Raw genomic sequence first — 27,415 nt, 5'->3', positions numbered from 1 at the left:
AAATTTTCTATTATTAAAACTAAATATTTTGAATTTACAATTATGATAAATAATATTCATATAGATTCTGTAAAAACTATTATAATTATTAAAAAATTTAATTTTTTTCAAGATTTTATAACTTTTATTGATAATTTATTGAAGCTTATAGTAAGATAATATACTTTCTAATATAATTTATCTAGAAGAATAATATCTTTAATTAAAATCTTATTTATATTAAGGTTTTTAAAATATTTCAAAATATTTTAAATTTAATATTTATTTTAATTTATTATAATTTCATGCTATCTATCTGTATAGAAATAAATATAATAAATAAGATTATTATTAAAATATTATTTTAATTAATTAATAAAATCTAATATTTTAAGACTATATTACTTGCTGAATATAATAATAATACTTATAATAAAAAACTACTAGTTATTATCCAAATTCTAGAAAAATAGAGACTGAAATTAGAAGAACTTTAATATTTAGATTATTTTAATATTTCAATTAATTATTAAGTCCTCAAATACTTTATAATCACTAAATAACTAAATACGTATTAAGTATAGTAAATAAAGTTTTTCTTTTAATATTAATTTTTAATTTCATTCTGTCTTAAAAAATATATTACCCTAATAAATATCTTAATTTATTAAAAACAAGATAAATAAGTCTTATTATCTCTTAAATATTTTATAAATGAAGTTAATATTTTTTGAATAATATCTAAATCTGTAATTATTATTATTTTTATAAAAGAATATTTATAAATAATACATTAATTTTTATTAATTAATAAGAAATATTTTTTAAAGCTCTATTAGAAGTAAATTTATTATATTAAAAAAACATAATATAAAAAATAGATATTTTATTCAATAATCTGCTAATAATTTCTGATGATAAGAATCTATAACGTAATCCACGGCCGTGTGACGCAGTTTTGCCGCACCCAGTATGTATTTGAGGCTTTGCAACTAACAACACCATTAAATTTGAATATATAGAAAATGAAATAAATAGCTATTTACTAAGGCAGCTTCTTATAATATGTTTAATAGTCCCACAGCCACTGCAGCGTGGTGGAGCGCGTTGGCGAGGCACAGGTGTAGGCTCATCAACCTGCTCATTAAGCTGTGTATCAAGCTGCTGAATGCGGTCACGATCTTTTTATACAGAAATAAAGAGATTATTTTCTAGAGCTATACGCCTTCTTGCTTTCTTCCTTATTTTTCACTCATTTTTAGCATGTAGAATCTTTATTTATTGTTAGAGGAGAAGGTTCATATTTATTACTATTTACGCAGCTTTTTCAAGATATTGAATATAAGAGACTAGACTGCTAGAAAGTGTTCTTTTCTTTTAAAGACTTCTTTATAATCTTTAAACCTTATAATCAATCTGACAAGAGTTCTGAGATGTTTAAAAAGCTGATAATATTAAGTCTTCAGTAAGTAATAGTGATATTAATATATAAAGTTAAAAGGTGATTTTTTCAAGAACCTGGTCTTGATTAAATAACTTAAGACCAGCTTCTGTAAAGCTATTATATATATTTTTTAAAGTAAAGACTTCTTTCTATACAAAAGAATATAGATATAAAAAATCCTGTTTATCAATATAATTATTTCCAGTCTTTATTATATCTTTAATTAATTTGCTGTAGATATATTTAAGCAGTCTAAAAACACTAATAGTAATTGGCTGAAGAAGATGGGACATATATAGAGACATATAAAGACAGATAATTATATTTCCTTTATAGAAAGTATCAAATTCTGTAGATTAGTGACTTGAATAATTATCAAGAATAAGCAACCATTTACACCAGTTAAATAGAGCTTAGAAAAAGGATTAAACACTTATAATAATCACTTTAAGCCTATTTTATCTGTTATCCAGCCATTAGCACTGTTAGTAAGCCTCTAATCTAGAGAAAGATTAGGCTCTTAATACCACAGAGCCTGATGTTCTTACTCTTTCAAAATAATTATTAGTAATATAGTAATTCTCTTAAAATTTATATATTCAATAATTATTATCCATTCGCGATTGTCTTGGATGACTCTTTAAGATCTTTTACTATATTCTATTATAGTAATAATCTTAAAGATTATATAGAGTCTTATTATAAAACTAGTCTTATCAAAGTTTTAGATATTATCTTTATATATATCATATTCTTGAATAACATCGTATATAATTTCAAACCATGGCTTTATTATCTTTAGATTTTCTTACTTTACCCACTGATGTAAAATCCTTTAATTATATCTTATATATAGCTCAGGGCAGCGTTTGATAAATGAATAGGCCCAGTTAACTTTAAGAACTGTAGTCAGATCTTGTATATACTCGTGAAGTAGAATCTGCGTCATTCCATGTAGAAATTCAGGTTGAATTAAGAAGTCTCATTTATCTGTACCTAGCAGTCTCTTAATAAGGACTTCTTCTTCAAGAACTGATAAATTATGGCCGTTAGCGCGTGTTTCTGTACGTGATTTCTTTCCTTGAGGCCGATGGTAAAGAGTGGCTTCTGATACATGAAATATATCAGCAGCTTTTTGATTTGACTGGATTTCTTTATTTTTAATAGCTAAAATAGCCATTTATAATCGGTTTTTATGAGAAAGAGACATTTTTATCTAATAGATATAGAATAGTGACGCGTTGAAGTAGTGTTATTGAATAATTTGAGGTGGCGGCAAAACTGCGTCACACGGCCGTGTGCGTCACTCGGCCGTGGATTACGTTATATTGAATTATTAAATAAGATTTATTATTAATCTTTATCTATTTATTTAGACTGAATAAAGATATCAACTCTTATAAAATACTGATATCATTAAAATATATAAAATCAAGATATATAATACTATCTTAATAATTATTCAATTTATAAATAAAAATATGTATAATAAAATGCTTTTCTAAGATTTTTATAATTATTATTAAATTTAGATTAACTAAATTAATCTTTATTAAAAGATTTCTTAATACTTCTGAAAGACTGCTATAATTTTAATATTATATCTATAATACTTAATTATTTAAATTAAATAAGTTATTTTAATACTTTGTATAAAGTCTATCTTTATTAAAAAAATAGCCTAACTGTTTTTAAAGTAGGTATATTTCTGATTAAAATCTTTAAATATTATTATATTAAATTGTAAGAAACAATTTATATTAAATTTTATAATAAATTCTGTTATATATTATAAATTAAACTTAAACCTTTAATTACTTATTATTTCTAGACTGATAAGTAAATAGAGATCATAAATTAATATATTATATAAAGACTTATTCTCTTTATAAATTATTATTAAAATAATTAATCTAAATTTTATTATCAATTAACTTTATCTTTATAGTCTTACTACAGAAACTTATAAGATTATCATTTTTTATAACTAAATAAAAATATTAATTTTATATTTTTTAATTAAATATCTTTCCAGAACTCTGTTACAGATATTATTAATTAATAATTAGCTCAGACTTTAGTCTGTTATATGAAATAAATGCAAAATCTAATCAAAAATCATATATAGATAGTATAATAGATACAAATCTATATCATTAACTAGTAATATTACTCTGTAAACTTTATCATTAAAGATAAAATATATATTAATATCTGTAACCAATATCAAAGATAATTAGATGTTAAAGAGCGGCTTGTAAACTGATATACTATAATACTAGATCAAATAAGTTAAACTAAATAAAAATAACCCTGAATAGTATCCTACTAGAGATTTTAAAAATGTATTATTTTATTTATATAATCTTTATATTTATTATCCAGATTACTCAGGGCTTTTCAAATAATTAATATTATAGATTATTATAATTCAGAAGGATAAATTTATTATAAATTACAATAATAATAATATTTTTTTAACTGAGAATAGTTAGGCTCAAATAAAGAAGTAATATAATAATAACTTTACTGGATATTATATAATACTTATATTATCTTATTTATTCTATTTACTTTATCATTACTAGTATTATTCTTTAGCAGATACTTATAATACTTTATGTTTTTCTTTTTTCTTCTTCACGCTTAAAGTTCTAGAGTAGTTAGCACTAATACAACTTCATTTTGTGTTGAACGGCCGTCTCATATAACTTATCTTAATAACTACTTATATAATTTATTTATTAAGATTATTTAATATTAATTATAAATATGATTTGAATTAATATAGTTTTACAAACTACTCCCAGCCCCGAAGAACTTAAAGTATTTAAAAAATTTAAGAAATTTATAAAAAGCTTCTTACTTAAGAAAATAAAGATATGTTTATCATATTATTTATAAAATGTTATTATAAATTTAAAAGAAAAACCTTTTTATTTAGTCTCTTATATAAAATATTCTAAGATAAATTGTAAATTTCATATATTAATATTATTAATATATTTATATCTAGATTATTAAAATCTAAGAACATTTAATTATATTTTATGCCTGCCTACGCTTATACAAGATTTTAATAATATCTTTTAATTTAATTAAAATCTGAACTATTTTTTAGAAATATATAAAAAATATATTATAAAATTATTTACATATATGTTATATAATATATTGTAATAATATCTTAATCTACAGTTATGCTGGAATGAGATATTTAAAATATATTTATTTAATTTTTAATAAGCTATATAAAGCTAGTCTATTTATTAAATTATTAAAGTATAAATTTATAATTATTAAGATAAAGTTTCTAAGCCTAATTATTAGCTAAAACAAGAAAGATAATGAATGTGTGGTATTATGATGATCTGTCTAGAAGCAAGGGGGCTCGTCAACATAGCTATATACTGGAAGTCTGACATACAAATGTGGAAGACACAGGGAAGACCTCCAGTAGAAAGACAGGGTTATGATATCAGATAATTAATAGATCACTGCAGGGTGTTACAGACCCCTGCTAGTTACACTACTAGCGAGGCGGACTCGTCAGGCAGAAAGCACTGAGAAGATAACGGTCGGACAGACAGTAACTCTTATCAAGTAAAATCCTGATTTGAGTAACACCCGGAATGACCACGTGTCATATAATTATTTACCATCAGATCTATTATCAGAAATATATTCAAGATATACTAAGAATCTTAGATTATAATTAGATTAATTATTAATCTATCTTAGATAGTATATGATATGATATATAAAGAATAAAATATATAAGAATATTTTTTATATACTTAATTAGTTCTGTTCTTTATACTTAATCTTACTATCTTTAAGTAATTATATGGTTAGAATACTTGATAATAATACTTATCTATACTTACTTACAGATAGCTACATGATATTATTCAGTCTTACTTCTCTTCTCTTATCTAAGACCAGTTGTTCCTAGATAGTCATCAGCCTGATATATCCTCGATTTAGTTCAACGGTACATATACCAGTAAAGCTAAGTTAACAGAGACTAGAAAAATAATCCTAGAGTTTAACATATTAAGTACCAGTCAGCATGAGTGTTACCAGTTATAACCATCCATTATATTAACAGTTTTAAACTCATCGCGCACCCCGCAGTAGCAGGGCCTGATGATATAAGAATTAATAAGTATAATTAGTCAGTTATAAAAAAGTATTACTATCTTAAAGTAATGGAACCAGCTACTCGAAGATTACTTAACAGTCAAGTCTATCAAGGTCTGACCACCAGAACTATTTAACAGTAACCAAGCAAAGCTTAAGGCTTTCTTAACTCAGTTAGACTTGTATCTTAATATAAATAAAGAAAAGCTCAGAAACAAGATTAATAAGATTCTTTTTATATCCACCTACCTGACCAGAACAATATTTAATTAATTCAAGCCATATATCCGTGAGTACTAAGAAAAATCGGTAAATAATCAGAATAACAATATTAAAAAAATCTTTATTAATTATACAAATTTTAAGAAACATTTTAAATAAATATTTAAAGATATTAATATAGCACGCAATACTGAATGAAAGTTATAGTAACTCAAGCAGACTGGATTAATATCTAAGTATACTTCCAAGTTTTTATAAGTTATTAGTTACTTAGATTAGGATAAAGACACCTATATTGCATGATTTGAAGAGGGACTCAAGATAGAGATCCAAGAAAAACTTATTTAGTAAGAATAAATGAACACATTATCACAGATGATTGCAGCAGTAGTCAAGATTGATAACAAGTTATATAAATATAATACAAAAAGAAAGAAGGCTGATAGACCAGTAGGTCTATACCTTAATAAAACAATCAGCAAAGCTACTAAGCCAATAATAGAAGATTAGCACAATCAAGAAGTCTAGGATATGATAATCTTTACAGACTAAAACTAATAAAGCTGGATACAGCACAGCATTAGACTCAATAAAACAGAATATTCAAGGAGAAACTTGAACAGTGTAAGAAGAATTACTTATACTTTAACTGCAGCAAAGCAGATCATTAGTCAAAGAACTACTAGCAGAAACAGCAACAGTCTTAAAAGCAGTTAAAAGCTATACACGAGAATTAAGGCAGAGAAGTCTATAATATCATTACTATTCAGCCTGAAGTTTGGACAGAACCCGTGACACGGATACCAGGTAGTAAGATACTACATACTATATAATATAAATAACTATTAATACCAGAAAGCAGTATATATCAAGAATAGTTAAGGCAACAAGCTATTATAGATAAGTTAATAGTACTACTAGAACAACAAGAAGACTATTAACTATTTATACTATTTAATTAGCCCATGGAAGTCAATAATAATAATAAGCCAGCTCTAAAGGACAACTATTCCAGTATAGTTTAGAATAAGTTTAACTCTTTAAATAAAGAGTACAGTACTCAGCTAGAAGGCCTTAAACCCAGTAAAAAAAGACTCAGCAAGATACCCAATACCCTGGAAAAACCCCTATCAGAAATTAGTAAAATACGTCCAACGTAACAAGACAAAAATAAAAAAAACTAGAAGAATATTAAAAACAATATTACTTACTAGTTAGACTGTATTATGAAAGAACTCTTAAAGAATCCAGCACAATTCTGTCTAGAACTTAAAAAAATTATATAATATTGCCCATATTAGGACCTGAGATGTTGGGATTCATAGAATAAGACTTGGAAACAGTATTTATAAAAATATTCTCATCATCTAGAAGTTTGCCTGATATATAGACAAAATAATATAGACTACTATTATTAACTATTTAAGATCAGCTAGAAGATACAAGTAGCTAGAATAAAACCTTAATACAATAATAAGAAATATCTATACGTACTGAGAAGGTAACGGTTAGACAGACAGTAACTCTTATTAAGTAGAATCCTGATTTAAGTAATATCTAGAATGACCACGTGTCACATAATCATCTACCATCAGATCTATTATTGGAAGTATATCTAAGATATATTAAGAATCTTGAATCATGATTAAATTAATCATTAATCTATCTTAAATAATATATAATATGATATATAAAGAATAAAATATATAAAAACTTTCTTTTATATACTTAGCTAGTTCTATTCTTTATACTTAATCTTACTATCTTTAAGTAACTATATGATTAGAATATCTAGTAATAATACTTATCCGTATTTACTTATAGATAGCTATATAATATTATTCAGTCTTACTTCTCTTCTCTTGTCCAAGACCAGTTATTTCTAGATAATCATCAGTCTGATACATCCTTGATTCAGTTCGACGGTACGTATAACAGTGAAGCTAAGCTAACAGGGACTAGGGAAGCGATCCTAAGGTTTGACACAGGGAACCGGAACCTCTACATATATAAAGTAGGGAGCTGATGAAGCAGTCACATATCCCTGTAAATAAAAGAAAGGCAATATTCTTATTATATAGAGTAGAAAACTGAGAGACATTAAATTAAATACCAGGATCAGAAATATTTTCTTTATATTAATAAATAAGTTCTGGAGGGTCTATATTATCTTTATAGATCTAAAAATCATGATCTGCTTTATAATTAAAATAATAAATAATTAATTATATAAAAAAAGAGCCACAACTATAATATATATAATATTTATTCAAAATATAATTAATTTTCTAATAATCTGTATATACAAGACCTGGTTTGGTAAGACTATATTTAAATAGATCAAGATTAGTAAGATTAATATTAGTGAGATTAGAATCAGCAGAATTATTATTATCTAAAAAATTAATATATTAATTATTTATATAAGAGATATTACCGACACGGAAATAAGATTCTAGTTAAGTAATAAATAAAATATTATAGATACCCCATGACAGACAGATCTAAATAATATATATAGTAATTAATATTTTAAAAGACAGTATAGAAATTATTTTGTTACTGAGAAAGTTTTGTTCTAAAAGACTTAATAATTAATAGTAAGTAATCTTTATAAAGTTTAATCAGGACTTTATTACCAGATTTAAAAAATATAGACTAATAACATTTATTATAATAAAGTTTTATATATATATGGAAGTGAACTTCATAACTGTTTTAATATTAAGATAATAAAATATATAAGCTTAAGTAAACAATAAATTTTTAATAGATACTAAAATTGATATAAATATATATTAAAGAGTAAATAGAAAGGTGTTGATTTCATGGATATATTTAGTAATATATTTAGAATACTAATAATAATTAAAAATTATAAAATCTAAGATAGATCTTGAGTAACTGTATAATATATTATGATTTTAATAATTTAAACTATATATTCAGTTTAGCTGTCAGCTTGTGATAATATACTATACTATAATATCATAATATACTTAGAAAATAATCCTTTCCAAATATTGCTAGTAAAATAGATATCTTGATTAAAGATAAATACATATAATAAGCCTTAATTATATTCTTATAAATAAGTAACTCAGCATCTTAATAAACAGTAAATTATATAGATAGTCTGGAAATTAGGTCTGCATGCTTAATAAAATTATTAATAATTATTAATAACTGGTTATACTAAATATTAGAATAAATAGTAGATAGAAAAGTGATAATAAAATTTAATATAATTATATAAAATAGTTCAGGAGATATAGTAATTAATTAAAATTAATTCTATTATATGTCAGTATGGTTTATTCAGCATGTATATAAAATAACAAGTAATATAATTATATAATAACTTACAATCTTTATATATAATAATATTATTTAAAGTATTAAGATATTTATTTAAGCCTTGATATCTGTACTGATTATAAATAATTTAGAAAAGTTCCTGTATTGCACCTTGACAGTTTTGTTCTATAATAAGTTACAAGTAAAGATTTTAATAATATCTTTTTTAATATATGAAATCATTTATATATAATAATCTATATAAAAATACTATTAGAAAAAGAGATTAATTATTACAAGTTATTTACTACTCGCGGCCTTAAGAATCAAGATCTTAAAAAAAGAATAATTATAAAAATATATATTCTTCTAATACTCGCGATAGAGCTATATTAGAAGAAATATCTATATTAATATTAGTCCGTTATAAATCTTAATTAATAAAATATAGAAATCATATATTTTATAATCTACTTATAGATATAAATATCCATGAGAAGTAGAATCTAGATAACTAGTAATAATATCCTAAGAAAATACATCCATATATTTAGTATATCACAATACAGACATATTCTTGACACTACCTCAACCTTTCATCCCTTATACAGGGTCTAACCCTTTTCAATTAAAGAATGTCTAATTCTTCGAAGAAGGGGTTCAAACATGTAGTAAAGTAATATACATAGCTACGTGGCTACTTTAGACAGTAATATGGATTTTAGCAACACCTAAATAGAAGCAATCAAGGCGTCATTCTCATATAGTTGCTTATATCGGGGGTTTTACTGTAGTACCTTTGCCCACAATAGGCTGTAATACAAATCTGTGGGAGCGTAGGGTTGGCTGGGCTGTCATTCAATGTATCCACAATTAATATGGGGCCAACATTACCAATGGTCCAATCGGGCTGCTGCACACTTGAATCTATATACTGTCTTCAGTAGTCTATGAGGTCATACGAAAACTCCAGCGGAGTATCAAATGGATGTAGGTCACATGCTCCAATAATGATGCATTTTCCACCTCCAATGTGGCATGACATTGATGGATACATATATACATTTAAGCATCTCTCAACTACTCGACTGGCGATCCAATCCTTTCTCCTCATTCTCAATTGACAGACCGCTTCCATCAGCAACCCAACGAGCTTTAGAACGGATTTGCAACCCGCCTATTGTATGCACCCTTATTCAATAGGTACTTGATATATCCGCCATACAAGATTCTTAATGATATAACTGACATCTGCTTTTTCCCAAGGGGAGTCATAGAAGAGGGGTCCAATCCAGACAACCAGCTTTACTTCACTTCTTCCCAGCCAAGTGTGTAACATGTACAGGGTCATCTGCTTATCTGCTAGTTATTCACTAACTACCTACCCAAGTTTTAAAAAAGAAGAAATATCGCTTAAGAGTCCTGCGAGCCAAGAGTAAGTCCACCTAAGCTTGCATATTGTCTCATGACTAGATTTGCTCTTGCACTGGCCTCAAGGAATCAAGCTCGCATTGTGTGCTCTTGTATCTGTATTAACTGCCCCAGTGACACGTTCACACAAGATCAACGATCAGGATCACACTGCATCACAAGAAGGGCCGGCCCTTCCCCATGAGCATCTTCCTCGCTATTTTGCCAAGTCTGGACCCGTGGATGCGGATCCTCGAAAGACAAAGAAAGATGGAGGAGGCAAAAGGAACTGGTCAGTACAATACTGGCTAGCTGTCTTATCTTGGCCTGCGAAAAAGAATGTCCAGTGACCTGTCTATAGGGGCCGCTCTGGCGATGAAGTCCAAGATTATGGCTACAACTTTACAAATACACGACGTCACTCGAATAGCAGCACTCAGGGCATAGCAGAGTTCACGACCAAGTTCGAAGCCATCGAGCCAGAGCCCGTATTTGAAGACAACTTGCATGGACCCTTAGATGCCTCCCCCATGAACGAAGAAAGGGTAACGAAAGTTGACAGTATCACTAGTGCTAATACTGAAGTTGTTGAGGGCATTTCAAGCGCCCTCTAGCGAAACTGCGCCGATAAACTGGGATTCAGATGAGGAATTTTATTTATCTGAGTCAGTATATAGGAATCATGAAGGTGCTTTTATCGGGCCTCAGGTCACCGGCTGCTTGGGCTAGGAACACGGGAGAATGATATTTTGCTTGCGACATGTACTATCTCTGCTTAGTGTCACCTGCGCTCAATGGATCTATCACACGGAGTAATAGATGCAGGAGCCTCGGTCTAATGAGCTATGGGCTCAAAACGAGCACCGCATTGTTAAGACTTCCGTAAAAAGGTCATATAATGAGAAATATTATCAAAGGATGTGAAATTCACCGGGCAGAGCGCAAGAGGAAACGATAGTTATTTGCAATAATGTAATTTCATTACCAGCAGTGTATCTTCAGGCACATCGTGGCAATAAGCAGCATAGAGAAGCTAAAATATTTGCGGAGACTGGAGTTGTAACCCTAGAGCCAACTGAGCTGTGTCTTTCCAGTTTCTGGCTCCTGTTGGATACAATCTTGCACGTTGCTGCTGCCTTTGTCATTATTAACAGAAGCCGCAGCAAGCCCCTGCGGCACAGTCTCAACCGAGTCGACAAGGTTCTTGAACCAGAAACCAAGCCTTCCCTTTGCGATGTGCTGGTGCAGGATCTCATTTTCCCTAGCAAGATCACGAGAAATCCGGACCCGTCGCTCAGGGGGGAAGCGTGATGTTATAAGATCAGCCTCCGACTCACTCAATAACACGTCGTGTGGAGTGGAGGGGACATAAAGCTTAGGGTAATTAGAGTCTTCGTCGCGCGCTGTAGCAGCTTTAGTAAACGCTGGAAACAACAATATTTGATCCCAAAGGGGGCTTACCGTCCTTGAGACACCAACAAAGGGTACGAAAGAGTGCAGTGCCATAGAGAAGCGATTCCGTGCTCATTCCCATCTGATCAGCAATTTCCCCTGTTCGCTCCCAATCGCTATCTATCATACATCTTCTCCATACCAATTTCTGCAATGCAGCATTGTAGTGCGAGTCCCGCTGGTCGCAAGAAAGCCGGATAATTCGCAAGGCTAGATAGAATTGCTTCCCCACAATTTCATCTTGACCATGTTCAGAGACTTGGGCTAGACATATAAGCGTTAGCAGGTCAATCAGTTCATCTAAACCAACGACCTGTCGCGTGACAATTTTAGCGAGTGCCTCGCTAAATATCTCATGCAATGATGGTCTATCCCCTGCAGTTGGTTTGCGGAAATGTTCGATTGCAATATCAACTTCCGCTTTTTGGTCAATCGCACTATGCAACGCTGGTGCAATGTAAGCAAAAATTACTTCTTGGACGGCGTCTATTTCCGCAAAATCTTCCAAGCGCCTGACATTATTGCGAACAACCAAACTATCTGGCATAGCTGATTCTTCCCAGGCTGCTAGGTTTGCAAGCTTTGCTAGAGACAACTCGACGCGATGACACCATATATCCGATTCATGTTTAGTGGCCAACTTCTCCAAGGATCGGGCAGCGTAGTCATAGTTGTTTTCGCCGATCACATCATTGATCCAGCCCAGCCGTAAATAGCCTGGGTGTTTTCGTAGAAAACGAGTGACGAAGGGCTGAAACTTCTTCATTGCAAACAGGATCCCAGACTGTCCCATAGAGATCTGTCGAGAAAAGAACGCGTCTGCCCATGGTTCCCCAAATTTCTCAAAGTAGAAGGAAATCCTTTTACTCAGCTGTTCAGATGCATTATCGTCTGCATTCGTAACACTGCTCAGTGAACTTTCAGGAACCACAAGGCTTTTAGTTTGGTCCTGGAGTTCAATTATGAGTTCCACAAGTGCTCCCATGTCTCGAAACTGCTCGGCAAGGATGATGGCATCTTCTAGGTGACCTATCCCTGCCAATTTGAACAACTGCCATTTTCGTTGCTTAATCTGAGCATGTTCTGTGGTGATCCCTTCGTCGACAAGCTTTTGATCTTCTTGGGCTGAAAGCCACTGGACCCGTTCACAATGCATATGTCCTAAAACATGGAGCTGTCTGGCGCTGTTTTTGGCAATCCTTTGGACAGTTTGATTTTCTGGTGGCTCGACGCCGACTGCTGTTTGTTGAATCCAAGCCCTGCAACTGTCAAGCTCCAGATCTAGTAGGTGTCCCGATTCTATGTAACAATAGCGCTGTGATGTCCAGAACTCTGGGAGACCATTGTAGCCACTCATCAACACACCATTTTCCAGATAGCCGTCACTTATTCCGTACCGGCTGGAATGTTCATCTCGGTAACGAAATGCTGTCTCTAGAACAGCCAGAGAGAGTTCGCTAGCTTCCAGCAGCTGTTCTGACATCCTCCGCCCTTGTTTCGTAGAGCTTCCCTTTTGAGGCTTGATCGCGTTAAATATCCACGGCACAATGTGCTCCATCTGAAAAGTATCGTATAGGAACCAATGGCGTACTGGATCGCAATCTCCGGCTTGCTTCTCAATCTTTGTTTTAAATTTCTCGCTCATTAATCCAATTATATGAGCTAGCAACGTTGAAGATTTGTTGCCGCATTTTCTGCTTTCATCTTCTAATTTCCACATAGCTCTTTGGGCTGCAAGCTTCTCCGCACCCCAAAGCAGCTCCCACCAAACTTCACGACGGAGGGCCTTATTGTGCTGTGTCAATAAGAGGGCGAGTTCATCAAGGGCTTTCGCGCGGAGTTTCAAATTCTGATCGACGGATATCCCGGTTGAAGGAATGAATTCTGATGCAGATCGCATAAGTTCCCTGCAAATTTCCAATGCAGCCTGCTCGATTTCGTCAACCGGGAAGCCTAAGCCACCAGTACCAGTTAAATTCAATGGGTTCTTCGTCATTGTGCCATAGAATATGGCCTGCTCGATTTTGAGTTTTGCCGTGATTTGGCCAATATCAATATTGCTCCTTGTTCTTTTATTTGGCAAAGCTGTGATGCGGATGATACCAAAATCTCGAACCATGAGTAGGCACGCAGCTAATGATTCTTCACCATTCTGATTTTCACTTCCACTGCCCAATATCTCATAGCTTTCTCCGGATCGCAGGGGGATGATATCCCTGAACATTCGCCCTTGCTGGCTGCCAGAAATTGCATACTGTGAAATGGCAGGCTGTTCATAGGTGCTCAATGATAGTAACACAACTGACTGCCCAACGAGAATGAACGCGATGTGTCCAGGACTTGGTACGAATAATTTAACGTGCGAGAACTCCAGCTGTGCGGGTAGGCCATGCGGGTCAATTGTGGCAGTTGATTTTATTTGAACGTCGCTGGAAAGCCCCATTTGCACAACGAACATATTCCGAGTTTTTCTTGAGTCACGAATCACAACTGCTGTGATCAGCTTTGGATGGGGACCATCGCGATGCGTTTCACCGTCGCTTTCGACCTCGGACAATGCAAAATCCAAGACCCTTAGGTTCTCATCATTAACCTGATCCTCAGACTGGGACCCAAGGGCTTCACGTAAGAGATCCCCAATATCAAATTGCTGTTTTAGCATGCTTCCATTATTCCAGTGGGTGTCCCAAACTTCAAAAAGACCGATAGACGAAGCAATTATGACATCCCGTTGGCCACGCTGGTGGGACTCGCCTGCGCGAACAGCAGCGATGTCTTTTCTGTAAAAGCCACCTCCAAGGGCATTTCTTAAACTCCCCAGTAAGCCGGCTTTACCGCCACTTGGGGGGTTTCTGAGAAACGATGCAGTCACTGCTGGCTTCCCCTGGGGGTCCCTGATGGTTATATGAGCAACTCTTCCGGTGGAAAATGTGACGACAACACCAGACGGCTCGCTATTGATTACGTCCGTGGCGTGCTCCCCAGAGAGCAAGCCGTGTATGCACCCCTGAAGGCCGGAATGCTTCTGTCTGGCGAACCCCAATGATGCAGCACTCGATACGGTTTCCCAGTATATGACTTTCCCGGAATACGGCATAACCACCATCAACCCCGGTGCTCCACCTGCAGCGGCCGATAAAAGCAATCCGAGGGGGACAGTATCGCTGGACTCTGAGCGTGATTCAGGTATTGCAAGCGTGAAAACATCTGCAGGAGAAGGGGATGGAGTTGCGGTCATATATGGCCAGATGATGGCGTGCGACTTTGTTAGAGCAAGAGCATATCCATGACTGTTTCCAAATGATCCTCTAAAACGCCCTGCAAATCAGTGTTACTAAAGTATCAAGATGACGGCTCAAGTAATACTTGCCTGATTGCAGACCAAGAATTTGGTCCGGCAAAGTTGGTAGCTGGGTTACCGTATAGAACTCTGTTTTCGACTATACACAAACTAACATAAGATTATGGAATTTCGGGAGTCAGAGTGTTCCATAATCACTCACAAGCACAACTGTTCCATCCCCTCCGTCCTCGCGCTTCTCTGGCCTTTTAGCACCCCTTATTGGAATGCTTCGGTGGACGTTGACATTCTCTGCGATTGCGAGGTCTTCTTCCAGCGATGTTGACGGGAGGCGTTCCTGCAATCCGAGCTGGATATGTTGCTCGGCTAGAGGGTTGGATGATGGCTCTAGGATTTCCTGGCGCAGCGCAGATCGCTGTCTCTTCGCACTTGGTGGCTTTGGAGATTCATCTGAGTTTGTACGCTGGCGCCTCCGAGGATTGCGAAGAGAAGCAGATGATGGATGTGCCTTTGGTACAAACATTTTTGTAAGGCCTCGCACAAATCAAATGAGAACCAAAGGGGCCCTGCGTGTTCTCAAGCCCAAAAGTGCGTATCTGACATGTATTTGTACTTCAGTTTGACGATGAAGAATCAATCCGAGGTTTTATTTACTGTATCAAGATGTCGAGTAAATAATAATAATAATAGTAGTAGTAGTAGCTGTCCATCGCGGCCGCTCCGAAGGCGGTCAAGCAGCCAAGCCGCCGCCGTACTACTACGGGGCCACCCACTCTCTAAATGCAGTCTTTTGGTACATTATTATTAAGTAGATAAATAGATGGATAGATAGCTTTTACTACAAGTATGCAGTCAAGTATGCGGCACTACAAGTATAATACTACTATCGCCACACTTACAATTATGTGCTTTCAGTATCTGGGTAGGACTATTTTCTATATCGAGTCTCAAGGAGCTAGTATATACTGGATACTACATACACTTATCATATACCTGCAATGCCGTGCAGCTGATGCCCAAGTGCCATGATCGCGGTCATGATATATCACGTGATACTGAATGATCTTGTTGTTTCTGCCCTTATGTCAAACGAAGTCAGATTGCCTGTGAGAATTATAATGCAAATGCCCGATGAAGACTATGCTATACGGTAACAGCGAGAGCTGTCTGATCTTCACAGAGCCTACGGAAAATGCTTGCTTTCCATTCGAGATCGAGACTAGTCTTTGACATAAAAACACTCCGACACCATGTTCATCGTCCTAGGCAGTTGAATGTCAGTCTCCGGAGAAAATATGCCACTGCCATTGCCGCGGAGACAATCTTGCGCACTGCCCTTTTTTTCCCTGGTTTGTATGTCCTGCATCTCGAAAGCGCCTATGTTCTGACGCCTTCTCTTTCTAGGTCATGGGGTACAACGCGTGGGAATGGCCAGTTCCTGGGTCAATAAGTTCCCAAAGACATCCGGAAAATTTTTAGATGAGATGGACTCTATACTTGGGTTCAAACTGTCCCAAATCCTTTCCGAAGGCCCAAATGCTGAGCTCAATAAAACCGAAAATTCCCAGCCGGCTATAATGGCAACGTCGATACTAATACTTCGAATACTGGAAGAAGAGTTCGGCTTCGAGACAAAATCTCGAATAAATGTTACCCTCGGCCATAGTTTGGGCGAGTTCTCCGCACTGGCTGCTGGAAGTTACCTTGATTTTGGCGATGCGCTGAAATTAGTGAGACGTCGGGCGGAAATAATGTCTCAATGCACTCGAGATGCCACTGAGAGCTCAGGAGAGGACTACGGCATGATAGCACTTATCTGTGAACCCGATCGTCTGAGTGAACTGATTGCTACTATCCACGAATTCATTGGACGCGGCCCATCGAATCTGAACGACGATTCGAACTACGGGTTTCAGGCATTTCAACAAGTGATGGTTGCAAATGTCAATTCTAGGGACCAGATCGTACTCAGCGGCAGCCTTCCAAGAATAAAGGCTTTGCTTATCCAGCTCCGCCAGTTTGGAGGGCATGATCCACGTGCGGTGAAATTAAGATGTGAAAGCCCGTTTCACAGCTCCATAATGCTACCCGCTGCCAACTACATGAAACAGGCCCTTGAACATATGAATATTAATTTTCCAGCACAAATTCCATGTATTTCCAATGTGTCGGGCTTGCCATTCAATTCCAAGGAGGAACTCAAGGTCTTGTTATCGCAGCAATGTGTCGAAACGGTGAAATGGTGGGATAGCATTCGATACTTAGGCCAAGTGCAAGGAGTAAGACGATGGATTGGCATAGGACCCGGAAAAGTCGGTAGAAACCTGGTTGGAAAAGAGGTGGGTAACGTGACGGCTAATGGCGGTGGTGTATGGTCTATCTGTGATCCCCTGGAGGTCGAGAATATCCTCATTGCCTTTGAAAAGACTAAGAGCGATGCCCTGCATGATTGATATGGTTATTGGGCTTGGATTGTTTACAGTTCCTAAAGTTGTTATACTAGCATGGCATCTTACCCTTGCAATGTGCTGTGCTATATCCTCATCCAATTCTCAGATCTTAGCTGCACATAAGAGTAAAGGGAGCTCACCGTTGACTGATGTCTTGATGGGCACCAACATTCCTCTGTGAGATATGATCGCGCCTAGCGAGATACCGCTGAATCAGACAGCACTTTGTTTCGACATGGGATACACTCATTTTAAGCAGGTCTTTGAACGAGGCTAGGGGTCAGAATATTATATGATACATGAATAAGAAATGCCCATCAATGTCAGACCGTCAGATTGTTTCCCACATTTCATGGGTCCGGGAGTTCTTTAAAATGGTGCTGCACTCGGGGCCCATGTGTCTCCAATTCTCTTGACTTCATTAATAAATTTCTGGTCCGCAATCTGCGAATTGCACGCCGAAACTGGTTTACCCGCAGCCACATGCTCGTCCGGGGAATAGAACGGATTTTGCAGCAACTGTACATAGGCAGTTTGGAGAGCTCGAAAGACCTGTGGGACGGTACCATTACTATGCAGGTTCACATATGACGCCAATAGACTGTTATATAAATTTTGGAATAGGAGGAATTATCATGACTTACCGCTTTTAGATCTGCTTCTCTCAAGCCCGTCCTCGTGGAAGTTATCGGGTCTCCAAAGTTTATTGGCTGTCCCACTAAGTCAACTATTATTAAAAACTTCACTCCAGTTGTTGTAAGCCAGCCATATGCTGCCAGTCTTTCGTCCACGGCCTGCAAAAGACCGAGATCTTGATCAATTGATGTCTGTTTGCGCCGTATTTCGAAAATATCAAGGCAGGAGTTCAATATGAAAGAGAACTCGATGGTGGACTCCAAGTAAGGGGGGAACAATGATACGTGGAGTGGGTTATCCTGATTGCCATATCAGCCTAGTAGTGGACAAAGGATATAGCGACTTACAGCTTTCCCAATGATACCGATACAGGCGATTTTAGGCAAGACCATCTTGTCTGGCCAGTCCCGGATTGTCTCAGAGGTCTGTCTCAACTTAGTGGGGAAAACTTTCCAGTTTCATTGTTTGTTGTACTCGAGGCCTTTTCTCCCTTGTGCATGTTGTAGATAGACGGTGTTTGAAGTCGTTAACTAAGCCGTCCAGTCTTATGTCAGTGATAGTAAGTTATGTAAGGTACCTAAACATTCACATGGATAAACCAATACCAATTCAGGATATATACTACGCAGTAAACACTGGCAAATGTAGTATTCATAGTACCATGTCTACATGTATTGGAACTATGATAAAGCTATTGACATATCTATATATATATTCAGCGACATAACTATTCGTGTATCTCTAAATAAAATAGTCTACCCTGCATGAAAGTATACCTTGGTGCAAGATAACAAGTACCGAATAAGTGGGTCAGTACTGGTTGTCCAAGGCAGCTTCTCCGTGAACATAACTAGGCATTCTTGAGAACCGAGCATCTCTAGCGACCGTATGACTTTATACTCAAGATTATCGTCCTGATTCTGTCACATTCCTATCGGCATATATCCTACAAGTTGGGGTCTTTAAGTATTGCTGAACAGGTAGGATCAGTCCTCTCTGGGGTCTTCATCCCATTCTATGCCGTTTCTGCTGCTAGATAGACGTCCCTGAGCGACGTCTGGCTGAATTCTGCTCGTCAGGGCCATGGACTTCTCCTGACGTAAGATTTTTTTGTTCTTTGAAGTAGTTACAACACATATAGGGACCCTTAATGTTATCTATTACCATTAATATCCGACCAAGGAACATGTAGTCAGATACTCGATTAGACAGCGCGGTGTCTGCGTTACCAACGATCTGATCGGACTGCGGTGTCTTCAATCCATCAATGAAGAAAGAGTCTGTGGTTCAGCCAATAAAGCTCTCCAGAATCTAACTTACACTACCAACTAACTGGCCGATTGCCCGCGGTTCACGTGCTAGTACAGTATAATACCAATAAAGAACGTAGATCACTTATACGACCTTTGTGGCCTTGTTTTATTACGGTAAAACAAGGAAAGAGTGGCCCATTAGTACCACCAGTGCAGAATGATGCTCTAATTTGAGCCTTGGCTATCCCGAGTCCCGACTCGCATTGACAATATCATCTTGCACCCATTGACAGATCGAACATCCAATCCTTCATCTTGCTGGCCTTTCCTTTAGTTATTGCACCCAAAGGTATCTCGTATCTTTGTCCACATCGATATTGGAGGCGATTTAGCCATGTTGCCTCTTACCGGTCGCGCCATTCCAGGCGCCATCCCAAGCGCTTTTCATGGTAGGTGTTCTCAAATACTGGTCACTACTAATTGCTAACGCCTGGTAGTGCGACCGTATCTTACCCCACGTCGTTTCCGAATTCAGCCAGTATCATTCCTCTCGACCTCTTCGGTCAAGTCGGCAACAGCAATTGAACAGCGGGGACAGTCTGGTCATGCGCTCACTGCTTCTGGCAAGGTGCGGAAAGAGGTGCCCTTGCCGAGTCAAGAGAAAAAGGAGGGTGCAATGCAATATGTGCTGTGTGTAGCCTAAAACGCATAGTATCTGTCTGTCATGATTACTGATTTATTCACAGCACCACCCTTGACCAAGTTGCTAACTGGGCGCGGCAAAGTTCTTTGTGGCCCATGACTTTTGGCCTCGCATGTTGTGCAGTTGAGATGATGCATCTGTCAACTCCCAGATACGACCAGGATCGTTTAGGAATTATCTTCCGGGCTTCTCCGCGGCAGTCAGACGTGATGATTGTTGCCGGTACTTTGACAAATAAGATGGCTCCTGCTCTTAGACAAGTCTATGACCAGATGCCCGATCCCCGCTGGGTGGTCAGCATGGGAAGTTGTGCAAATGGTGGTGGTTATTACCATTACAGTTATTCCGTTGTTCGCGGATGCGATAGAATAGTACCTGTGGATGTTTATGTCCCTGGATGTTCGTATATCCCTCATCACCTCTTCAATGACGTATGCTAACGGGAACGAAAATCTAGGTCCACCTACCTCCGAGGCATTGATGTATGGAATCTTCCAGCTTCAAAAGAAAATGAGACACACAAGGATCACCCGCATGTGGTATCGCCGTTGATCCTAATTGATGATCGGCGCCATTCATTTCTCCAGGAGAGGGTGGGAGGGATGAATTCGGACATTAATTATGTAGTGAAGTCCTGTGACTGCCGTATTCATAGGGTGGAAGAGAGAGGTACAGTCTAATCCTTCAACAGACTTTTTAAATGTGTTGTGTTTGGGAAGGATAAGGAAACGTATGGCTGGGGTGTATTCTGTATGATGAATGGGCTTTTTTCTTAGGTGCAAAAGAGTGAATATATGGGGACATTGCCTGGAAGCTCGCTGCCATTGCTCTGCCCTGTTACATGGGCTGATTCTGATTCATATTACAATATTATATCGCTACCATATTGCAATTTTGTGAAATGCAGGGTACGTAAATATCCGGTTCCAGTTCAAGATATGTACAGCTTCAAAAGGCATGGTTTATTTCGTAGGCTTTCGCAGTATTATGCATATTGTAAGGTCTTATTTTGTCCTTGCGGCGAGATATAGAACACAACAAAGTTTTCTTGGGTAATAAGGATGAATTACATGAGTATAATCGACCATGAAAAGTACTTGGGTGAGCTTTATAGTTATGAAGTAGAAGTAGAGGGTGAGAATTAAGCTGAGTTTTGGAAAGGCATGTGTAATCACTCGAGTCATGAGAACATGATATTTACTGAATTTGTATCACTTGTAACATAAGAATAGACACTTGGGCAATCTAATTGCAAGTTAGTACAATTACCTTGATAAAGGTTATATACTGCAGGGGTTCCACTTATCTTTTTATTGGCCAGTCAAATAAATACTTACTGTAAATTTGGAGAATACATATGGCAGAAGATGATGGTACGTTGCTCCCCCTGTCTATATTTAGATTAGATATGGTAAAAGACCATAGTTGTTGATATACAGTTTACCTATCGTTCCACCTCTATACCAAACAATTACCACATACTAACATCTATAGTACTTGGAATGCTGAATTGAATGTCATCTATTATACACAGTACAAGCATTTGGTACGTAGATAGATGGTGATGAGGCAGCCAACAAAGACACATGGTCCGAGCTTTTTTTTCTTCTTGACTTCTCCGCTTTTACGGAGTAGTAAGGATTTTTTTTTTTAACCTTCTATGCCGTTTTTTCGAACCTATTTTTCTGGAGTGGACACCAGTAGATGCCTGAAAATTTGTGAACTTTTCTTATCCTGCGCCCGCAGATTCACTTCCTCATCTTCTCTTGTTATCATCATTCTAACGCGCTGTCGCATTTTCTGATCCATTCATCTCAAGTCCAAGTAATGCTTATCCCGCGCCATGAAGCATAACGCCCCCGGCCGCTCTGAAGATCCTGATAAGCAGGCGTCTCATGAAGTGATTCCTTCTCTTAAATCAGAATTGGCTGCACCCTGGACGTTTCTTCGCCCTACAGCCAATCTAAACAGTACTATCACAGGCTCTGTGAAATTCTACTTGGACTCATTGGCCGCTTCGGTCGGCGGCTCCCAATGTGCACGCCAGCGAAGGAATAGAAAGCGCAAAAGATTCGAAAACGACGAGGACCCTTCCACCCAGGCCTTGCAGCTGAAACAACTTTATGTCGAGGGATTCACTTCTGACCAAATATGGCAACAAGCGCTGAGGATTCTTGATTATTCTGGTGGTGAGATTGAGCGAGATCTCTCTTGGTTATCCGAAACATCTAGGCAGCCCCTGGACTCTACTTATCATGCAGTGCTTGGCAACACTGAAGTAGAGCACAGCGATTTCGATCACACGGATACTGATACCACCCAATCGAGTATTGACGATGATGATATTCTTGGCTCAGAGCACGAGGGCTCTCAGAGTCAGTCTGTGAATGAGTCAGACCTGGAAGAGAGTATCGAAGCATTGTCCGACAAGGTTGCTGAAAGCGATACCGACGACGAAAGACAAGATATATATGTGGAGGATCGCTTTGGCTTGAATGATGGCTTTTTCTCAATAGATGATTTTAACAAACAGTCGGAACTACTCGAGAGACAAGACGCTAGGGGTGGGCCTGACCATGATCTTGAAAGCGACGATGAGGAAATTGATTGGCATGCAAACCCTCTTAATACTGCGGGGTCGATATCTATGTCAAAGAGAGACTTACCCGATAACGTTGCCGATGATGAAGATGATGATATGGATGATAGTGAGGAGGAAGGACCAACATTCGGAAATATGGACCTCCAGGGCGAATCTGATTTCGATGAGGATGATGCCTACGCCGCTGCTTCTGAAGAGGCAGGATGGGTGAATACCAGCGACATCAAGTATTCCGACTTTTTTGCGCCACCACCGCGGAAAGCTACGCGCAAAAAGTCACGCTCTCTTCCCAAAACGCAGCCGAATGAAACAATATCTAAAGGCGATGTTGATCGTGCCATGGCTGATGTTCGTCGTGATTTGTTCGAAGATGAACTTTCTGGCGAGGATAGCGATGAGTATGACGAAACGCGAGGATCCCAAAACAATCATTCTAGTCACGAAAAGCAGCGTGCTCGGATCGCCGATGAAATTCGTCGCTTGGAGGCAGCCAATGTTGCCAAGAAGGAATGGATGCTCGCTGGTGAAGCGAGGGCCGTTGAAAGGCCTATGAACTCCCTCATTGAGGAAGATCTTGATTTCGAAAGAATCGGGAAGCCTGTTCCCGTTGTCACTGCAGAATCATCAGGGGATATCGAAGAGCTTGTCAAGCGAAGGATTCTTGCAAAACAATTCGACGAAGTTATACGTCGTCGCCCTGGTGTTTCCGACGGACAAAACGCAGGGAGAACGCGACTTGAGCTGGAAGACACGAAACCGCAGCAGAGCCTGGCTGAATTATATGAGACCGACCATCTTCGTGCGACTGATCCGAACTATGTTGATTCCAAAGACCAAAAGTTGATGCGTGAACATGTGAATGTCACAAATCTATGGAAGGCGATCAGTTCCCAATTAGATACGCTCTCAAACTGGCACTATAAACCCAAAGCTCCGCAGGCAAGCATCAATGTGGTTACAGATGTAGCAACTATTACCATGGAGGATGCTCAACCGACGGCGAGCAGCGCTGTCAACGGAACGGCAACTCTTGCACCTCAAGAGATATATGCACCTGGTGACGATGGTAAAGTTGTTGGTGAAGTCTTGAGAAATGGCATGGCGATTGCCAAAGAAGAAATGACCCGCGAACAGAAAGCCAGGTTGAGGCGAGAGCACAAGAAGCAGAAGGCTAGCACTACGCGCTCACAACAAAAGTCTGGCAAAACAGCTGAAAACCAGCAGATCATGTCAGATTTGAAGAAAGGAGGAGTCAAATTAATCGGGAAGCAAGGTGAAGTGACAAACATCCATGGTGGCAAAATTAAAGATGGCGCGAAGAATGACGGTCATGCCTTGAAGCTTTAGTCTACGGAATTTTGGGAGCGAAATGAGTAGCTACTCTAAAAGGAGTTTTAGCTTCATGAATTTGCATGCGTCATTCTTTCGATATCCTGTAGCTAGTTCTTCTCGACATGTTTTTTGTCTGATTTCAAACGAATCGTGTAGAGGAAAATATTTTCTCGCCGGTAGGTCTCCATATCAGGGTCATCCTTGATCTCGTCAACATCGAATGTTTTCTTCGCCTGTTTCATCAAGCGGAGATCTGCCCGTCTACGCCTCTTGAAGCAGAAGTAACAGACAGACTCTGGCCCAAGAAGGTCGTTCAAGGTCGACATTAGGAGAGGAAAGGCAGGTTCGAAATAGACGCAGTCGGCGGCGAGTATAATCGCGGGGTGCTTTGGAATGCTGTCTGGAAGGGGATCACCCCAATTCAATACAGCAGCTTCGACTGCCGAAGAAAGACCGTTGAGCTTAATATTCGTTTTCATCAACGGCAACATTGGACTTTGATCCGTAATACATATACGTGGGAGCTCAGGATGGCATCTTCGTGCAACCGCAAGTCCAACGAGACCGCCGCCGGCTCCTAATTCAACTCTAATCAGTAATCAGCAGATGTATACTTACTTGTAAACAGGGAACGAAGAGGAGAAAGTGAAAAGGGCAGACAGGACTATATGGCAAGGAAACGGACATCGTTTTATTGAGAAACCTAGAGTGGTGTTGACGTAGCAGGTACTTAGACAGGACCATCCCCGCTGGCCATAGCTGGCCTCCACATCCTTCCTTAAGATCTTCCTGGAGGAGTAGCGGGCTTGACAATAGCCCATCAAAAGAGATACTGCTCTGGCTGGCAGGCTTGAGGTCCCTCACTGGGACCAATGATTCATTGATGTCTATCGAATCATTCACACCAACTCCAACCTGTAATGAATCGGGGTCTTCCATCGGATACGAGAACGGTATGTTATATACCACAGCGTTATCAAAGACCTAACAGTGGAGGGGGAACAGGAGGCGATGCCCGCGAACTTTCGAAGAGCAGGTCAGGCAGAAGGGACGCCCGTTTGATGAACTTGTTCGTTTCTGGAAAAAAGATTGTAGGTACAGCAGTGTTTTCGCTCGTTTTCCTTCCCGCCCTCCTTGCCCCATCCGATTTTAAAAATCTAGATCCTCATAACCATTATGCGCACATCTTGTGTGGCTGCATAGTTTACTCCTTGGTCTAGATAATCCCAACTGCAGCATTTATTGAAGACACTTTCTATCATTGTTGATTACGTATTTGACCTCCGATAGACAGAAATGATCGCATAAGAGGCAGCAGAAGCAGCGGCAGCACATTCATCAGGACCTGGCCAGGCAAATGGTCAAACCGCCCGGTCATGCTATCTTATGGAATTACATTGGTATAGTTAGCCATCACTCGGTTATGTTGCTGTTGGTTATCCTCCATCCAGGATGTACAGTGCAGTGACCATCTAGCGAGGTTTGCTTTCAAGTTGAGGGATGGGTTGGGTAGTTTACAGTTGTTGGTCATGTTACGATATTTTGAACAGCCATGGCTTATTGCGTAAAGGAAGAAGTTGACATGGCGGAGCTGTTGCTATACTATGGTATAGATACTGTTGGCAGATTTGTTTTTTGTACCTGGCCGGGGCTAATAGGGCATTATCTGCCCATCATCGGCTTTGCATAATTCCACAAATTTTACTATCAAATCAGAACAACTCGTATTGGTTAAGTTAATTGAACACCTTATACTCCATACTTTAGCAACCATACTATAGTGTAACTATAGCGGTCCTTCTGGAATATCAAGTCATGTGATTAAGAAGCGGTTAGAAAAGTAGACAATAACATTCCTGTCAGGGATACTCCATAGAGGACATGCGGGCCGTGCCAGACTGCAAGTGCAACTGTAAGAAGTTGATTTGTGAAGCGCGAAAGCGGTGAGCAAGTTCTACTATGTAAGATCGTCTCCGGCTCTAAGGCTTCTCATTAGTCCATTAGTTTCAAGATATCGTGTTCTCATTGGCTGTTCAGTTTAATTACGACATGGCCTACCATGTTTTGCCTATACTCACCGCTTTGGCCTCTTCGGGGCTAAGGTGCTTAGCAACGCCTTGGACTTCGGCCGGCCACGGGCCAGGACCTGGTCTAACTTTCAAACGACTAGGCTAGTGCTATCTAGGTACTCCGTACTCTGTACGTAATGTCGTATGCCACGCACATTTCAAAAAGTATGATGTCATGATAGGCTCCCCACTGCATCATTTAGCTACTAGACCATGGGAAGAGGGCTACTTCACCCTGCTGTGTCTTTTGATCATAACGACGTCACTTCGTACCTCGTCACAATGTAGTTTCAGTAACAGGTCCCGGGGATTGAAAAGGCCAGCCTATCCCAGATTTCTACATGGGAAAGAAAGCGTTTGCTTGTTCAAGTGAGCTTTAAGTTGAGTTTCAGACCTAAGCCTTTAACCGGTGATATCTTGTGTTTCACATTAACAAATTTCGACTACTTAGCTTAAGATGACGACCCTGAACTGTGAGTACCCTGCTGTTATTTCAACACAAGCTCCCTGTACCATTGGCCAATAAGATCTAATGTGACTGGCTTAGATCTGCCATCGGTTAAGCCCTCTTCAATCGCAGTGGGGGCTATCTTTACCCACACCGCATCGTTGGGTATACTCGCACCCGTGTTTGGTGATACGTACCACCGCGCTCAAGCTGCCAACTCAAAGGAAGAGTTCCTGAAATCGAAGGAGGCCGCTGGTGCAGTAGCAGCCTGGGGTAGCTCCTTGATTGGAAGTTCTGTGCAAACGTATGGAGTGGCAGCTTTGATCAACGCTACGGGCACTTTGAGCTACAAAGGCGCAGCTTATCTTGGGAGCTTAATCTTTATGGCCAGCACAGCCCCAGGTGTATGTCATGCCAAGTCCCCCCCCGCAAGATGATATAGTCCTAATGCTATGTTGCCACTACAGGTTGTGAGCCAGGTTTTCGCAGAAAAGAGACCCCTTGACACTGTTGCCGTAGGTGCACTCAGCAGGTTGTTCGAAACAGTGGGACTCAGCCTCTTCCTGACTTGGTGGGGTACCCGCACGAATCCGTTCGCCTAGAGAAGAATAGCTCTTATTCCTTTTATAGTGACTCCGATGAGTTGAATTTAAGACATGTTCAATATATAGGCA

The 27,415-nt window shown here is 38.1% G+C and overlaps 8 protein-coding genes across 8 annotated transcripts; 5 read left to right on the top strand and 3 right to left on the bottom strand.

The window, feature by feature from the left end:
- Positions 1-10,370: 10,370 nt before the first annotated feature.
- Positions 10,371-11,457, top strand: BO94DRAFT_564176 (uncharacterized protein). The gene is made up of 4 exons (XM_025614399.1): positions 10,371-10,424; positions 10,476-10,608; positions 10,631-10,787; positions 10,857-11,457. Exons 2-4 carry the CDS (start codon positions 10,551-10,553, stop codon positions 11,107-11,109), a joined length of 468 nt encoding a protein of 155 aa, XP_025470607.1. The 5' UTR covers positions 10,371-10,424; positions 10,476-10,550; the 3' UTR covers positions 11,110-11,457.
- Positions 11,283-15,924, bottom strand: BO94DRAFT_355584 (putative nuclear pore complex subunit Nup133). The gene is made up of 4 exons (XM_025607126.1): positions 15,451-15,924; positions 15,318-15,387; positions 11,957-15,265; positions 11,283-11,898 (listed from the first exon to the last, which is right to left on the bottom strand). The coding sequence occupies exons 1-4, from the start codon at positions 15,769-15,771 to the stop codon at positions 11,561-11,563; spliced, it is 4,038 nt and encodes a 1,345-aa protein (XP_025470606.1). The 5' UTR covers positions 15,772-15,924; the 3' UTR covers positions 11,283-11,560.
- A 331-nt stretch (positions 15,925-16,255) lies between these two features.
- On the top strand, positions 16,256-17,734 carry BO94DRAFT_622182 (ACP S-malonyltransferase). Its single transcript, XM_025617051.1, has 2 exons — positions 16,256-16,597; positions 16,653-17,734. The coding sequence occupies exons 1-2, from the start codon at positions 16,441-16,443 to the stop codon at positions 17,699-17,701; spliced, it is 1,206 nt and encodes a 401-aa protein (XP_025470605.1). The 5' UTR covers positions 16,256-16,440; the 3' UTR covers positions 17,702-17,734.
- A 65-nt stretch (positions 17,735-17,799) lies between these two features.
- Positions 17,800-18,879, bottom strand: BO94DRAFT_532791 (uncharacterized protein). The gene is made up of 3 exons (XM_025611195.1): positions 18,682-18,879; positions 18,343-18,633; positions 17,800-18,250 (listed from the first exon to the last, which is right to left on the bottom strand). Exons 1-3 carry the CDS (start codon positions 18,724-18,726, stop codon positions 18,068-18,070), a joined length of 519 nt encoding a protein of 172 aa, XP_025470604.1. The 5' UTR covers positions 18,727-18,879; the 3' UTR covers positions 17,800-18,067.
- Positions 18,880-19,828: 949 nt separating this feature from the next.
- On the top strand, positions 19,829-21,089 carry BO94DRAFT_487404 (NuoB/complex I 20 kDa subunit family protein). The gene is made up of 4 exons (XM_025609033.1): positions 19,829-20,036; positions 20,085-20,277; positions 20,334-20,689; positions 20,748-21,089. Exons 1-4 carry the CDS (start codon positions 19,982-19,984, stop codon positions 20,840-20,842), a joined length of 699 nt encoding a protein of 232 aa, XP_025470603.1. The 5' UTR covers positions 19,829-19,981; the 3' UTR covers positions 20,843-21,089.
- A 792-nt stretch (positions 21,090-21,881) lies between these two features.
- BO94DRAFT_564172 (rRNA-processing protein MPP10) lies at positions 21,882-24,551 on the top strand. Its single transcript, XM_025614398.1, has one exon. The coding sequence runs from the start codon at positions 22,134-22,136 to the stop codon at positions 24,237-24,239; it is 2,106 nt and encodes a 701-aa protein (XP_025470602.1). The 5' UTR covers positions 21,882-22,133; the 3' UTR covers positions 24,240-24,551.
- On the bottom strand, positions 24,332-25,602 carry BO94DRAFT_554549 (uncharacterized protein; the record flags this gene model as incomplete). Its single annotated transcript, XM_025613725.1, has 3 exons — positions 24,332-24,812; positions 24,910-25,111; positions 25,506-25,602. 3 exons carry the CDS (start codon positions 25,600-25,602, stop codon positions 24,332-24,334), a joined length of 780 nt encoding a protein of 259 aa, XP_025470601.1.
- A 1,053-nt stretch (positions 25,603-26,655) lies between these two features.
- Positions 26,656-27,343, top strand: BO94DRAFT_487395 (DUF1761 domain-containing protein; the record flags this gene model as incomplete). The annotated part of the gene is made up of 3 exons (XM_025609032.1): positions 26,656-26,766; positions 26,841-27,145; positions 27,209-27,343. The coding sequence occupies exons 1-3, from the start codon at positions 26,751-26,753 to the stop codon at positions 27,341-27,343; spliced, it is 456 nt and encodes a 151-aa protein (XP_025470600.1). The 5' UTR covers positions 26,656-26,750.
- Between the last annotated feature and the right edge of the window lie 72 nt (positions 27,344-27,415).

The sequence above is a fragment of the Aspergillus sclerotioniger genome (genome assembly GCF_003184525.1).
Source record: "Aspergillus sclerotioniger CBS 115572 chromosome Unknown BO94scaffold_6, whole genome shotgun sequence".
NCBI lineage: Eukaryota > Fungi > Ascomycota > Eurotiomycetes > Eurotiales > Aspergillaceae > Aspergillus > Aspergillus sclerotioniger.
Note: the sequence above shows the minus strand (reverse complement) of the source record. Positions and strands in the feature narration are given on the sequence as shown.

What these genes read in the sequence shown, in the direction of transcription:
- BO94DRAFT_564176 (XM_025614399.1), top strand. Translation starts at nt 10,551, where the DNA reads ATGACTAGATTTGCTCTTGCACTGGCCTCAAGGAATCAAGCTCGCATT. An exon ending in GGAGGAGGCAAAAGGAACTG is followed by an intron (nt 10,788 to 10,856) that starts GTCAGTACAATA and finishes ACCTGTCTATAG; the next exon opens with GGGCCGCTCTGGCGATGAAG.
- BO94DRAFT_355584 (XM_025607126.1), bottom strand. Translation starts at nt 15,771, where the DNA reads ATGTTTGTACCAAAGGCACATCCATCATCTGCTTCTCTTCGCAATCCT. An exon ending in GGGATGGAACAGTTGTGCTT is followed by an intron (nt 15,388 to 15,450) that starts GTGAGTGATTAT and finishes GTTTGTGTATAG; the next exon opens with TCGAAAACAGAGTTCTATAC. An exon ending in TTGTTGGTGTCTCAAGGACG is followed by an intron (nt 11,899 to 11,956) that starts GTAAGCCCCCTT and finishes AAGCTGCTACAG; the next exon opens with CGCGCGACGAAGACTCTAAT.
- BO94DRAFT_564172 (XM_025614398.1), top strand. Translation starts at nt 22,134, where the DNA reads ATGAAGCATAACGCCCCCGGCCGCTCTGAAGATCCTGATAAGCAGGCG.
- BO94DRAFT_532791 (XM_025611195.1), bottom strand. Translation starts at nt 18,726, where the DNA reads ATGGTCTTGCCTAAAATCGCCTGTATCGGTATCATTGGGAAAGCT. An exon ending in TCGGTATCATTGGGAAAGCT is followed by an intron (nt 18,634 to 18,681) that starts GTAAGTCGCTAT and finishes TATGGCAATCAG; the next exon opens with GATAACCCACTCCACGTATC. An exon ending in GAGAAGCAGATCTAAAAGCG is followed by an intron (nt 18,251 to 18,342) that starts GTAAGTCATGAT and finishes ACCGTCCCACAG; the next exon opens with GTCTTTCGAGCTCTCCAAAC.
- BO94DRAFT_622182 (XM_025617051.1), top strand. Translation starts at nt 16,441, where the DNA reads ATGCTTGCTTTCCATTCGAGATCGAGACTAGTCTTTGACATAAAAACA. An exon ending in CACTGCCCTTTTTTTCCCTG is followed by an intron (nt 16,598 to 16,652) that starts GTTTGTATGTCC and finishes TTCTCTTTCTAG; the next exon opens with GTCATGGGGTACAACGCGTG.
- BO94DRAFT_487404 (XM_025609033.1), top strand. Translation starts at nt 19,982, where the DNA reads ATGTTGCCTCTTACCGGTCGCGCCATTCCAGGCGCCATCCCAAGCGCT. An exon ending in GGTGCAATGCAATATGTGCT is followed by an intron (nt 20,278 to 20,333) that starts GTGTGTAGCCTA and finishes ATTTATTCACAG; the next exon opens with CACCACCCTTGACCAAGTTG. An exon ending in GGATGTTTATGTCCCTGGAT is followed by an intron (nt 20,690 to 20,747) that starts GTTCGTATATCC and finishes ACGAAAATCTAG; the next exon opens with GTCCACCTACCTCCGAGGCA.